This window comes from Mesoplodon bidens (assembly GCF_964165515.1).
Source record: "Mesoplodon bidens genome assembly, chromosome: 7".
NCBI lineage: Eukaryota > Metazoa > Chordata > Mammalia > Artiodactyla > Ziphiidae > Mesoplodon > Mesoplodon bidens.
Window position 1 is genome coordinate 102525647 of NC_138164.1, and position 14051 is coordinate 102539697.

The 14051-nt window shown below is 45.0% G+C and overlaps 1 protein-coding gene across 8 annotated transcripts in view; it reads right to left on the reverse strand.

Moving 5' to 3' along the window:
- AMBRA1 (autophagy and beclin 1 regulator 1) overlaps positions 1-14051 on the reverse strand; it is a 177820-nt gene that overhangs the window by 23299 nt on the left and 140470 nt on the right. For all 8 annotated transcript variants that reach the window (XM_081239519.1, XM_081239517.1, XM_081239518.1 and 5 more), the window contains 2 exons: positions 8737-8925; positions 7734-7888 (listed from right to left, as the gene is read on the reverse strand). In XM_081239519.1, coding sequence (XP_081095645.1) covers positions 7734-7888; positions 8737-8925 — 344 coding nt within the window. The remainder of the gene's footprint in view (positions 1-7733; positions 7889-8736; positions 8926-14051) is intronic.

Here is a 14051-nt window from a genome sequence, read left to right on the forward strand (position 1 = left end):
AGGGAGTCTTTCAATATATTCATACATTTTACTTGATCCATATTTTTTTGAAAGAAGAAAACTCAGGATGGGAGTTACAATAAAATACTTCCAGCTTCTACAAATGCAGAAGTTGGTTCTCCTACCAATTCTTTTTTTTTAAAATAAATTTATTTATTTTTGGCTGTGTTGGGTCTTCGTTGCTGTGCGCGGGCTTTCTCTAGTTGCAGTGAGTAAGGGCTACTCTTCGTTGCAGTGCGCAGGCTTCTCATTGCGGTGGCTTCTCTCATTGTGGAGCATGGGCTCTAGGTGCGCAGGCTTCAGTAGTTGTGGCACACAGGCTCAGCAGTTGTGGCTCACGGGCTCTAGAGCACAGGCTCAGCAGTTGTGGCACAAGGGCTTAGTTGCTCTGCGGCATGTGGGGTCTTCCCGGACCAGGGATGGAACCCGTGTCACCTGCACTGGCAGGTGGATTCTCAACCACTGTGCCACCAAGGAAGCCCCTCCTACCAATTCTTAAAAAACAAAATGTTTTGCCTTTCACTTCTGAAACAGCCACTGGGAATCTCTCACCATTTCTCAGTGCTGTGACCGGAACCCTGAGAAACTCACTGATACTGGGCAGAACTGGGGTCATGAGCAAGACACTCTCTATTTTCATAAGAATTACATCTAATACTTATGTTTAATTACCATTTCCTGAGGCACGTGCTAGGCACACTGATGGTGCTGGTGAGTAGGGGTGTGTGTTCATGTATGTGTAGGGAATACACAGCACACAAGATTTCAAAGCGACACATTCCCAGAACAAATGCTGAGTGCCTCCTGTGTGCCAAGCACAGTGAAGGCTGGGGATACAGCAGTGAAAAGATCCGTTAAGAAGCCAGGTGTCCAGCATGTATGCACCAGGAGAGCAAGGACCAGATCCATTCTGTTCATTGTATTCCCAGACCTAGCGAAGTACCTGGCCCAGGGTAGGGGCACAATAAAATTTTGCTGAGTGAAAAGAATAAAATGCAGCATAGATTGTGCTCTACTAAGAAGCCATGGAGGAAAGAAAGCATCAAAGTTGGAGGAATCTGTCATGGAAAAATTCGCCTAAATTAATGGCTTTGATTGTAGCTCTAATGTTATTTTAAATTTTTTATTTTGCCCCCTCCCTTCTCTGACAAATTGCATCAGAGACACCCCTGACTTCTCTCATACCTCCTCCCCCTTTCCTACAACATGGTGAAGAAAGGAACTTTTTGAGGATAGATGCTTTGTACCACATCTCAGAAGTCAACTTTAAGATAATTGCAGCGGGAGCAGCTTTTAATCAACTGACAAGCAGCTTTAAGAAAATTAATGAGGACAAAATCTTAGGAAGGAGTAAATCATTTCTGACAACAAAGCTGTCTTTTATCCCAATCTCCCCTTGAAGAAATAGTACCCTTCTAGGATACAAAAATAAAATATCTTTATTTTTGGTTTTTGCCACTCCCAAGCCCAGATAAGATTAAGAAGCAGCTCAGTTCCCTTAGATTGCTGGAGAATACTCTGGCTTGAACTAGAGTTCCAAGTCACTTTTTTTTTTTTTTTTAATTTTTTTGGGCTGCATTGGGTCTTCATTGTTGCACGCAGGCTTTTCTCTAGTTGCGGCGAGCAGGGGCTACTCCTCATTGTGGTGCGCGGGCTTCTCATTGCAGTGGCTTTTCTTGTTGTGGAGCATGGGCTCTAGGCGCGTGGGCTTCAGTAGCTGTACCACACGGGCTCAGTAGTTTTGGCTCGTGGGCTCTAGAGTGCAGGCTCAGAAGTTGTAGCACGTGGGCTCAGTGGCTGTGGCTCGCAGGCTCTAGAGCACAGCCTCAGTAGTTGTGGCGCACGGGCTTAGCTGCTCCGCAGCATGTGGGATCTTCCTGGACCAGGGCTCGAACCCGTGTCCCCTGCATTGGCAGATGGATTCTTAACCACTGCGCCACCAGGAAAGCCCTCTAGGTCACTTTTGAAAACCAAACTTTTAGAATCTAGGGAAGTACTGATGACTGGATTTGATCACAGGCTAAATTCAGGGCAAGGAGTAAGCCACAGTGAAGATTATATGTTGAAGAATGGAGCTAGGACAAGCCAAAAGAGCCTATGCATGTTAGTTACATAATGCTGGTCAGTGCTGACAGTGCTGGCTACCCATCCCGACCCAGGGTCTAAGCTACAATTTAGTTATGACTAATTTGAGTACTCTGGACACCAAGCCTTTTCTGTGGTTCATTTTAATGAACTTATAATAATAATAATCAGTCATCACTAACTAGGCTGTTCTCTGAAGATGGCTATGAAATGGTATGAAATAAAGAAAGCCAACTAATGTTTCTTTATAACCAGGGTGACACTAAGATATCCATTAATGGGTACCACGGCGACATCTTCCTTCCAAGGATAACAGTGAGTTGAATGTTGGAAAAAGGAACTCAAGAACTACACCTTCAGATGGGGAAGGTCCTGGAGAGAAAGATAAAGATATTTCTTCTCACTTTTTAAGCCTAAGAATCTTGTATTCTATAGCACGAAGGCAAACAGGAATGGGATCACAGTTAAGAGCCTGAACAAAGTCAACTGTGGGCAGGTAAGAGTTTTAATTAGAATTGGGAAAAAGGCCCCACAGCATTACTCTTTAAAGTACCACCACTAGGATGCTAGCATGATCCAGAAATGCTAAGGGCAGGAGGTACTCATCAATTTCTCAACTTCCTGAAAGTATATGAAAGATCTGGTTAAAGGAGCCAAAGAAATAAACCAGATGAGGTTCCAGAGACAAGGTGAGAGCAAAAAAGAAAACAACAAAGCTATACTGACAGGTGAGGTCTAACTGGGATCCCCATGCAGTTGAGGACTGGTTCTCAATCTTGACTCAGCATGCAGACTCAACTGGAGGGCTTGGTAAAACAAGGATGGCTGGGCCCTACCCTCAGAGCTTCTGATTCAGCAGGCCTGGGACAGGGCTGAGAAGCTGCATTTCTATTAAGTTCCCTGATGATGCTGACTTAGTCCCAGGGAATACACATTGAGAACTACTGGCCAGTTAAGATATGAGTAGGTTGTAGGTCTAAAAAAAATCTGTTTCCTTTTCCAGCTGCCTAGGACCTATTGAGAATGAGGGGGATGCATATCTTTAGAGCTGGAGCTCTAGAGGGAGAAGGTATACAAGGGGACTGTCCACTACTGAAGAGCAGAGCTCTCAGGGTCAAGAAGGCGTTGGGGGAGGCAGGAGAGAAGAGAGGAAGAGGGGGGAGAAGAGGGGGGAGAGAGAAGGGTGGAGGGAGAGAGAAGGGTGGAGGGAGGGAGGGGCGGGCTTTCTTTCCAACACCCCCTCCAAACTAACAATCTGTCTGGGTATTAGTTGCTCAACCCTTGAATACAGTTTCACCGCATAGCCACAAAGAAAAAGCTTTCAATAAAATTGACCCTTAAAGTATTGATGTTTGAGGCTTGGCCTTAAAGAGCACAATGCTGTCTCATGGAGAAAGGAGAGCTAAACTGCTTTCTGTCCTAGGGCTTCTTCTCCCACCCAAGCCCCTTGTCCATCACTTCTGCCCAAACTGCCCCAGCACTGCCTCCCCACCTACACCCACACCTTGACCGCTGACGTTTGCCCCCATTCCTAGGTAAAACAGCACTTATTACAAACTGCAGGCGTAGTTTGCTATATGACTATTTCTGGTTTCATTAGTAATTTTATATTTTTGTTATTATGCTTTCACTTGGTTACAACCAAAGTTATTACAGTGTGCAAGTTGCCATAATTTTAGAAAATTAATTGCAGTTTTCTGCTACAATATTGTGCCTTGTTCCAATTAGAAAATGAAAGCAGTGAGAGAACTCAGGCAGTTTAGTGTCTTGAGAATTCAGCAAAACTTCAGCTCAACAATCTTTAAACGCCTAACTTAAAAACCAAACAGAAATTAACAAAAAGTCCTACTGGCTCAAGTATGAGGGAGTCAGATGGCACATAAGACCCTGAGGCAGAGATAGTAGCATACTCATCCTGGAATCGACAGACAGAAGGGGGAGATCAAATTTGTGCCTAGTCTTATTTTTCCTGATTTGCCAATGATACTAAAATTGGGAAGACTAAGCCTAGCCTTAGTAAGCAGAGAAGGGAAATATCCAAGGACCCTAGATCCTAGAAACGAGGATAATAATTAAACTCAACATGGGGAAGAAAGTAGTTCAGCACACAGAGATATTCAAGGGAGAACCCTGTAAAGCAACAACAGCTGAGAAAAATGGGAGGTGAAGCACACTGACAGCCAAAAAGCTAAGAGTTTTATAGGAGATAGAACACAAACACCACTGTGCCTGCAACAAAATTAGCAAAGGATCAAAGCATCACACATAAAACCACGATAAGAAGTAAACCTGAGACTGTATCTCTGCCTCTGCTGAAGAGGCTGAGGGCAGAAACCTAAAATGAAGAAAGCAGTCATTAAGAACAGCAGTTCTCAAACTCAAGTGCATATCAGAATCATCTGGAAAACTTGTTTTTTTTGTGTGTGTGTGTGTGTGTGGTACGCAGGCCTCTCACTGTTGTGGCCTCTCCCATTGCGGAGCACAGGCTCCGGATGCGCAGGCTCAGCGGCCATGGCTCATGGGCCCAGCCGCTCCACGGCATGTGGGATCTTCCTGGACCAGGGCACGAACCCGTGTCCCCTGCATCGGCAGGCAGACTTTCGACCACTGCGCCACCAGGGAAGCCCTGGAAAGCTTGTTTTACAAATACAAATACCCGGTCCCCTTCCTGCCCAATTCTTATTCTGATTTTGGTCTGAAGTGGAGTCTGTATTTTAACAAGAACCCCATGCATTCTAATGCAGGTTGTCCAAGGAGCACAGTTTGAGAAGCACTGATCCAGAGATCTGAAGAACCGCTTAGAATAAGCATGCCAAGGCGAAGAGCAATTAGCAATTCATTTTTACAAGACTTTTCATATGGAATTGTGTAAGAGATCATCTCTTGGGGAGAGATGGTCACTTAGTGGGAATTAAAGTAAGTCGGTGCTCTGGAGGATGTTCTCCTGGGAACGTCTGCTGGCCCAACAATTTCACCTCTCTGAACGTTCCCACAGTGAATTCCAAGAGGTAACACCACAGAGAAGGGGGATTCTGGGTAGAAAAGCTCTAGGACAGGCCCAGTACCCACAACTTCCTTCAAGGACAGAGCTTGACATTACAGATGGAGACAGCCACCTATACTTACCTGTGCAAAGAGGGAGATGCTCTACTGTCCCATTAAACCCTCGCTCCCTGTTCTCAGACAAAAATGCACTTCTTGCCTTAAACGGTGGTACAGCACAGCTATCCAAAAAAGCTGGTGTCTTCCCTTCCACCAGTGACTGAATTCAGGGACATGTGCTGAGTGCTTTGGTGCCTTTGGACGTAAGGGGCAACCAAGACCTGGAAAACCAGAAATCTTTCTGTAGCACGGGGGTTTAAAGTCAGACTGGGTGGACACAGGGTGAGCAAAACCTTGTTGAGAAGCCCGGATCCTGCCTCTTGTGTGAGAGAAATGCTTCCCAAATGAGAGCTTTCTAGTTACTTCAGCTCCCTCTCCTAAGTGGCAGACGGGGTCTGTTGAGAATCAAAAAACCCCTGCTGGGAATGCTGAGAAGTAGCTCTTGTTCTGAGGCATGCAGTAGCTGGCTAGGTGCCTTGAGCCCCTACATCTCCACAGCAGACTTCTCCAACTGCATTCCCTGAGCTGCCGGCCCCATTTGTGACAGAATCTTGGCTTCCACCCTGGAGCTGTTTGCCTTTAGCCAGATGTTTCTGGCTACTTATAGAGAAGAGGAACCTTGCTAGGATGGAGGACTGGAAGGCTGTGCCCAAAAGTGAGCAGGAGCCCTCATTTCCAGAAGAGGCTGGAGATGTCCATTAGTGTTGCTGAAATCAGATCCTGTCTCTTAATGATTAGAAACAATTATTCCACAATTAGGTAGGAAGGGTTAGAAGAACAGCAAGGACCAAGATTCTAGGTGGTAAAAAGCAGACACCAGGTACTTTTACCATCCAAATCTGCTTAAGATAAGAATATTTAAACTAAAATTCACCTTCCATCCTCATGTATCTAGGTAAGAAAATAGGATCGATGAACTTCCCACAAAGTCCTCTCCCAGTCACTCAATGTCAAATATTTCTAGTCACATGGATTCAAGAATCAGAACTTTCCTGTCATTGTGACGTCAAGAGCAGAGAATGGAATGCCTTGTTTCTACCCTTTCAGAGACATGACGGGACACGATGTCACCTATCAATGGTTCTGCTAGTTACCACCTAGAAACAAGAAGGATGCTTTTCTTGAGATTCTCTTTCATTTATTCAGCTTCTCCTAAATGAGAGGTTTCTTATTGGTATTTGGAGTTCATACAGATGAAACAGACATGGTCCTACTCTCAAGGAGCTCATGGGCCAAGAGAGGAGAATGATGTGGAAATAAATAACTGCAGTTTGGTGTGATGAGTGTTAACACAGAGAGTGTACTAGGTACAGGGGTGGCACAGGAGGGAGTGATCAATTCTGTTTAGGAAGGTTCCATAGAAGGGGAAGAGCTTGCAGGCAGTTGGGTTTCAGGGAGAAAAGGGCACTCCAGGTAAAGGCACCCTGGCAAGAGAGAGCCTTACTAATTCAGGGGGCTTGGAAAGTGGCTCAGTAGAGTTGGATAGAAGGTCCTTGTAGGAGACAGGAGGGAGAAGAGGCTGGAGACACCACACCTGGCCACCCACTTTCTATTGCTTTGTATATAATGGGTCCTATCTTTAGGGTTTTTTTCTTTAAAACAAATGCTTCATATTCCAGGCTGAATTCAACAAGCATCTACATGTGTGGCACTAAATGAGGGACCCCGGGGGATATGCCCCTAAGGAGCTTACACTGAACCTAATTGAGTGGATTAAACATACACACCACACTGCTAAAGAAAACACAAAACAACACATAAACAAGTGCATAAAACTATAAATGGCACAGCATAAAGTGCTAAGGGAATTCACAGGTTCTTAGATTGAGACCGACCTTAAACACCATCTGATTAGAGAAGTGTTCAAATGCTCAACTCCCCTTGACAAAACCCTGGCCAACTGAGCCCCCATGGGATGTGGGAATAATCTCGGTCAGAAACTAGACGGGGTGAGTCCAGGAGGCCACTAACCCCAGGATGCCCAGAAGGCTTTTATGGCAATACAAGCAAGGACGGCTTCAGACAAGAAAGGGTCCTAAATAGAACATTTCTCTGCTAGGGAAGTGGACGGGACAGTTAAGAGCACAGCAGCTGCCCGAAGTCCTTATCCTCCATCGTGACTACAACCTCAGGAAAAGAACATTTCATAGTATACTATCTATCTCTTTTTATAGCTTGCGTCCTGAAAAATTTTTTTTAAAAAGAAGCATAAATATTTCATTGGGTTCTCTGTGTATCTTCCAGACTAAAGGTTTCATGTTGAGGTAAGGAAGTATTCAGTTTGGTCTTGATGCAAAGATCCTTTCAGGCCTCTGGGGACCCAGCTCATGATTTAGGGTATGAGAAAGCCCCTGCCTTTTAATAGTCCAGAGCTTCCAAAAGTGCGGCCTGCTGGTCATTACTAGGATGGACTGGAGTCCTTCCTGGCTCCTTATGGGCATGACATCTCTGGTCCTGGCTGGGAGACCACAACCTTGTCCTGCATTACCCTGCCAGCCAGGCCTAGAAGAGCTGCCATACAGTGAAGCCACGGGCAACACACTCACCCTCATGGAGGTCTCGCCACCATGGGCCTGTTGCAGCCTGAAGACCTGGGCCACCATGTGCTCCGTGGAGGGGTGCAGCAGGATCCTTCGTGAGGCCAAGCCCACCATTACATATCGACCCATCGGGGACAGGCTCACTGAAATGGCATTGGGACCTGAGGGCCAGAAAAACAGAGAGACATCTCCCAGAGTTCTTGCTATTACAAGGGAATAATTCTCCCTCTTAGTATTTTCTCTTTCTCTCTGATCTTCATCTTTGTTTGGTCATCCTGGGGTTAATCTCATAGGACTGTAGTGAAGAGTACAATGAGAAGGCATGTAAAGTATTGAGTACAGTGTTTGACACATAAAAAGTACTTAATAAATGCTCACCAGTATTATCATAGAATCACATTAAAAATTGTTATACTGTAAATACTATTTTTTTGAAATCTACTTTTTTCACTTCATCCATTACGAACATTTTTCATTTAGACATTTAGTCTTCTATAAGAGCATTTTAAAGGCCAAATAGTATTCTGCCTTATTAATGCACCATTATTTCTTTAAGCAACTCTTCACAATTTTTCTCTGATAAATAACACTGCTGTAAACATCCTTCTAAATAAATCTTGTATAGTTTTCTGATTATTTCCTTAGAAGTGAAATTACTGGATCAAAGAGAACATACATTTTGGGGGCTTTTAATACACAATGCCAAACAGCCTTGCAGTGTGTGTGTGCCCACTTCCCCAAGCCATGGCCAAGAACGAAGCTCCCCCTTATTCCTGCCCATAACAACAGGAGTATGCCAGTGATGCCACTGCGGTAGGGAGGAATCTTATTCTGAGATTCCTCTGCAATGCTACCAGCCAGCACAAAGCAATCTTCCTCTGACACGTGCCCCAGTGAAGCAGGGGCAGTATGTGACCATTACTCCCACCTAAGCTATACCTCACCTAGGAATGCCCAGGCCAAGGTACCAGCATCCCTTTGTCACTAGGTTGGGCTTCCTATCCCTTACCAAATCGCTTGGTGTAGAGCATTTCGCCCAGGTTATGGGGGGCCAGAGAGTACACTGCCAGGATGCCTTCATCAGGAAAGCCCCTTTGGCTGCTAGGGATGAAAGCCGCCAGAAGCTGGCCATCTGCAGAAATGTCACAGCTGGCATCATTGTAGATCTTGCAGTTCTGCACCAGCACATTCATGGAGGCTGCATCAGACAAAGAAAGAAAAGAGGGTAAGAAAGTTTGGAGTTGATGGTATAAAAAATTCTGGGTCAAGAAATCTGGGGGCCTCTCTAAGGGCCTGAACCTGAACCCTCTCTAGAAATACTAAAGGCTGCCTTATCAAACTGAAATGTCATGGAACAAGCAACACAAGACACACAAAAGATGTCTCTTCTACCACTTTAATAGGAAACTACAGAGAGTCAACACAACCACAACCACCTGCTGAGTCTTAGCTCACACTTAGGAAACAACATTTGAGAGATGAGCTGGAGAAAAAGTTATCAACAATTGTTCCTGGAGAGCCACTCAACAGCTGTTATTGTCCAAAAGATCAAAACTGAGATGAATGAAAATGTAAACCCACTGATTCCAAGAAAAAGGTGATCCAGGTAAAACTTCCTTGGGGGTGAGAATCCTACTCCCCACCTCTATGTGACCCTGGAGAAGGAAATCATTTCACCAGTTTTTGTCTAATTTTCTCATTTAAGAAAACTGGAGCATTCAGAGACTTTATTCAGTCTTCTGGATGGCTCCTTGCTAATGCTAAGCCCTAATTCCACAAGAGAGGATAAAGAGAAACAAAGCCTAGCCCTGGCTGGATGGCTGGAACTATTTTCATTTCTCACTACACTCTATCCCTCACCCATACCATAAGCCAATGACCGTGGGCAGCCCCAGTCTGCACGTAGCAGTTACTGAGAATTAAGCACAGTCAGCCAGGCAGCAGGCAGGCTCAGCACGAGGGAACGGGTGGGGTCGGGGGTGGGGTGGAGGAATGCCTGTCGGTGGGGAGAATCGTTCCACATGAGGGGACTAATGAGATGTTAGCTAGCTCTGGGGCTGTGCCTGCACGCTTTGTTTCGGCTTTCATTCGAATCCCTCTCGGAGGCCCATTGTGCAAATCCCTGCCCGGAGGAACTGGCCTACCCTTGATGTGAGCCTGGAATCAGATGGCCCACACCGCGGGCATGAGCAGAACAGCACAACACATCCAAAGGGACCAAGCTCCTCTGGGCTCTGTCTCATTTAGATCCACTTACATGCAAAGAGACTAATTCACTTTCTCTTATTTGAAGGAGATTACTTCAGATGTCCACTGTCAGAGGCATTATGGTTAAAACAAACAAAAAGGCAAGCTCAACTGCCCTCACCAGATTCCAGGTGATCTACTGCAGGATGCCAAATGGCCTGACCCAGAAGGTCAAGGGTAAGTTTCCCCAGGAAATTACCTTAAGGAAAACAAAACAAAGAGCTGGTTTCCAGGCGGAACTTGAGACTTATGGCATCAGGGATTCGGAGTGATTTCTAAAACTCTATATTCATCCCCCTTTCCCTGTGTGTGTTGTTAATGAAGCCACAGAGATGACAGAGGAGATCAAAAAAGACATCAGAACACATTGATTAGGCTATTGTGCCAACGCCTGGGGGCTGACACCTACAGCACCATTACACATAAAGCTGAGGAGGGACCACAAGGATGGTTCTGTTTGCTAACTAATAAGATAATGACATCCAAAATACTCATTGCTATCACCATTAGGGCTCTGTACTGCTCAACTTCCAACCCACCATCTGCTCGAGCCTGTATGGCTAGATTTATCTAGTTAGCACTGAGATTGTCTGCTCCTTACTCAGGGTCCCAAGCCTGTTGCCAAAAAGATAACCTCCTCCCCCTTCCTTGGATTGACACATGATTACAGTTGGGGATACAGAACCAAGGCAACTGGGGGAGCTTCAAGAGTGAGTCCAGGGACTCCCCTGGTGGCGCAGTGGTTAAGAATCTGCCTGCCAATGCAGGGGATACGGGTTCGAGCCCTGGTCTAGGAAGATCCCACATGCCGCAGAGCAACTAAGCCCCTGCGCCACAACTACTGAGCTTGCGCTCTAGAGCCCGCGAGCCACGACTACTGAGTCTGCGCGTGCCATAACTACTGAAGCCCGCATGCCAAGAGCCCATGCTCTGCAACAAGAGAAGCTAATGCAATGAGAAGCCTGCCTACCGCAACGAAGAGTAGCCCCGGCTCGCTGCAACTAGAGAAAGCCCGCGTGCAGCAACAAAGACCCAACACAGCCAAAAATAAAATAAATTTATTAAAAAAAAAAAGAGTGAGTCCATCTTGGTTTTCTAAACTTTATGTTGGCACAATCCGCGGAAAGGTAAAAAGAAACTGACAATTTAGACTGCAACCATCAAAGGCAGAGAGAGAAAGAAGGCAATGACAAATATTAAGTAGGACATGAAAATAAACAGAAAAGGAAATGGGACTCTGTGGGCTTTAAGACAGCTTTGTATGGTTTCCATTTTATCTACATTTAATGTCCCAAAAATGCATGGTGAGTATTTTATGAAAGTCGGCTTTCTAGCTGTTACAGACATCTAGCTTATATGTGTTAACCTGCAATTCAGTCAAACATATAGAAGCCTACAATGACCCTCAAAACTCACCACCAACATTAAAAAAGCACTGAACTAGATACTGCCAGATTAATTACTAAGAGGGGTCTGCGGGTGGGGGGGAAAGTACAAGTAGGGTTTTCCTTCTTTTGGGAGGCTGGGCTCTAAGCCCACGAAAAACTGGGCATATAGACAAAAAGCATTTTGTCAGCCTCAAATTCAAGCCATGGTGTTTGTGTTTGTACTGTATTATGATGACTCCAAGTCAATGGCCATCTCCCAAATTTTGTCCCCTCCCCTCAACTCCACCCAATTTCGCAACTGCTCCCAGTTCCTGCAGTGAGCTCAGAGAGAGAGAGATGCAAATAACAAATGAAAAGAGAATGCTGAAAATTAAAACGGAGCTTCTCCAGCAGCATGCTCCCTTTCAGAACTTGTACAGCTAGGGATCTAGGGTTTTACTTCTACCATAATGAAGGGGATGTAGTAGGCACAGAGTGATCTGGTAGCTTCATTGAGCACTGGGTGGTGTGTTTACAGTTTCATTAATATTTCAAAGCTCCAATTAGCAATTTATGTTTATTGCTTGTTGTATATTAATTTCATAGAAATTAATATACAACAAGCAATGGAAATGGAAACGTTCAGATGGAACATGGAATGGAAATGGAAATGTTCAGTTACAGTGGTGAGTGGTCACTGCTTCAATTTGTTCATGCAGCTTCTTCTCCTAAGGCTGAAATTTTGATGAGTTAAATGACAAAAGGAGAGATTTCCTGGGTCTCTGTTACTTCTTTTCTCAGGCCATAGCAAAGTAATGCACTAATGACAAGGAGAGCTCATCCTTCTTGGACTCAATAATGATGTAATAAGCAGGTAGAGAAAAAGGTGAAGTGAAATACAGTTTAAGACAGTGGCAACCCACACACCACTAGAAATCTTTGTTCTGCTCCCTGCCTTGCCTTACCACAGTGGTTCTCAAGTTTCAGCATGCATCATAATCACCTGGAGGGCTTATTAAAACACAGAACGCTGGGGTGAGACCGGAGAATTTGTATTTCTAGCAAGTTCCCAGGCGTCTGATGTTGCTGGTCTGGGACCACACTTGAAAACTGCTGTCTCACCAGACAGTCCTTGACCCCCGAGCTGGAGCTCCAGCAAACTGCCCTGCACTTAAAGCCAAAACACACGTGGGGAATGATGATGGAGCAGTTAGCTGGGCAGCTGAGAATGGAAATAAAGTCTAGGAAAGAAAGGATTTTTCAAATCAAAACTGCTTAAGAGCTTCAGGGGGCAGCTCCAGGAGGAGCAAACACGATGCAGAAGACAGCAGGAAGCCACGTTCCAGACTGTGCAATGTAATCTCCTCCTAATTATAAATGATTTCCAAGTTAAAATGCCCTAGCAGGGAATGGGAGGGGTAAGAAGTACTGATGCCTGGAGGAGCACAGGGCTCTGCTTTTCTATCAGCTCCATAAATTATAAATGAACACCCTGTACAAAGATCGGTTTGTAGCCTGTTGCTGGCTGGCCAGATGAGGCCACAGGAGCGATGAGCAGTTGCAGTACTTTTACAGATGCGTTAGATATGGATTTGGAAAACCCAAAGTGGTTTAAATCAGCAGGAAAATGTCCTTTTCACTATCTCTGAGCCCTCAGATTTCAGAATAGGACCTCTGCACGGAGCTCCAGATGACACTACATAAGCATTCCCAACGGCACCCATCACTACATCCTCTCTGGATGTGTGTGTGCCCCACACTGCTCAGCCCCTGGGTTTCTTAAGGTCCGTTCTGTCAGGGCACCCTGGTGACTAATGCTGTTCTCCCATAAGAGTTCACTCTTAAAAACCACAGTGAATCTAATGAGCTATTTTTTTTCCCATGAGAGCGGTTTCAAAATTATCTATGTTATATGAGGCCTTATTCACAAATTTCTAAACACTTTACAGATTGTAATTCATTAATCCTGTATCTCAACTAAGAGAACCAGGTGGTAACACTCCTTAGCCTAATTCTAGAAAAGAGTTAAATTCAATTCAGATAAGTCAGATGACCTCTTAACAACACAGTGGCTGCTGAACACGTGAGTAGAACTGAGGGCCAGTGGTTCCCAGGCGTGAGCTGTGCCAAAGCCAAACACTTCCCTCCTCTGGGAAGTATGCAAGGTTCAGAAACTAATCCTACAGATTCCCAACTGAACTCTGCTGACAGCTGAATCTACCAGATTCAGAACTGTAACTAGACTTTATTCAGACCAACCAGGAAAAGCAGTTAGAGTTAATTACAGGAGCCTCAGGTGAAAGTGGCTGTCATTCTAGAGGGTAATACCATGGCAAGGAACACTGGCCACCATCAGACATATACGCCCTAAACTCCTAGAATGCCAAGTATTTCCCAAGGCCAAAGCTCTGAGAAAAATAGGGCACTTTTAAAAAGCAGAATTCTAACACCGCACAGGACTTAAATGAGGAAGAAAGGTGAGCCAAACTAAATGAGTCAATCTGGCTGCACATGATGCTTTTTGATCAGCTCAGGTTTTACAACAGCCATGATCAAAGGAAGTAAGAAGGAACACAGAAGGTGAATGACAGGAAGTTGTAGTCAGAACAAGTGGAGGCTTGTACAAAGAATGTTAAGGACAACCAAAAAGACCGTCTCAGTTCTGCTAGCAGCATATCCAATGCCTGTATTCTTCTGAATATTTGGTTTT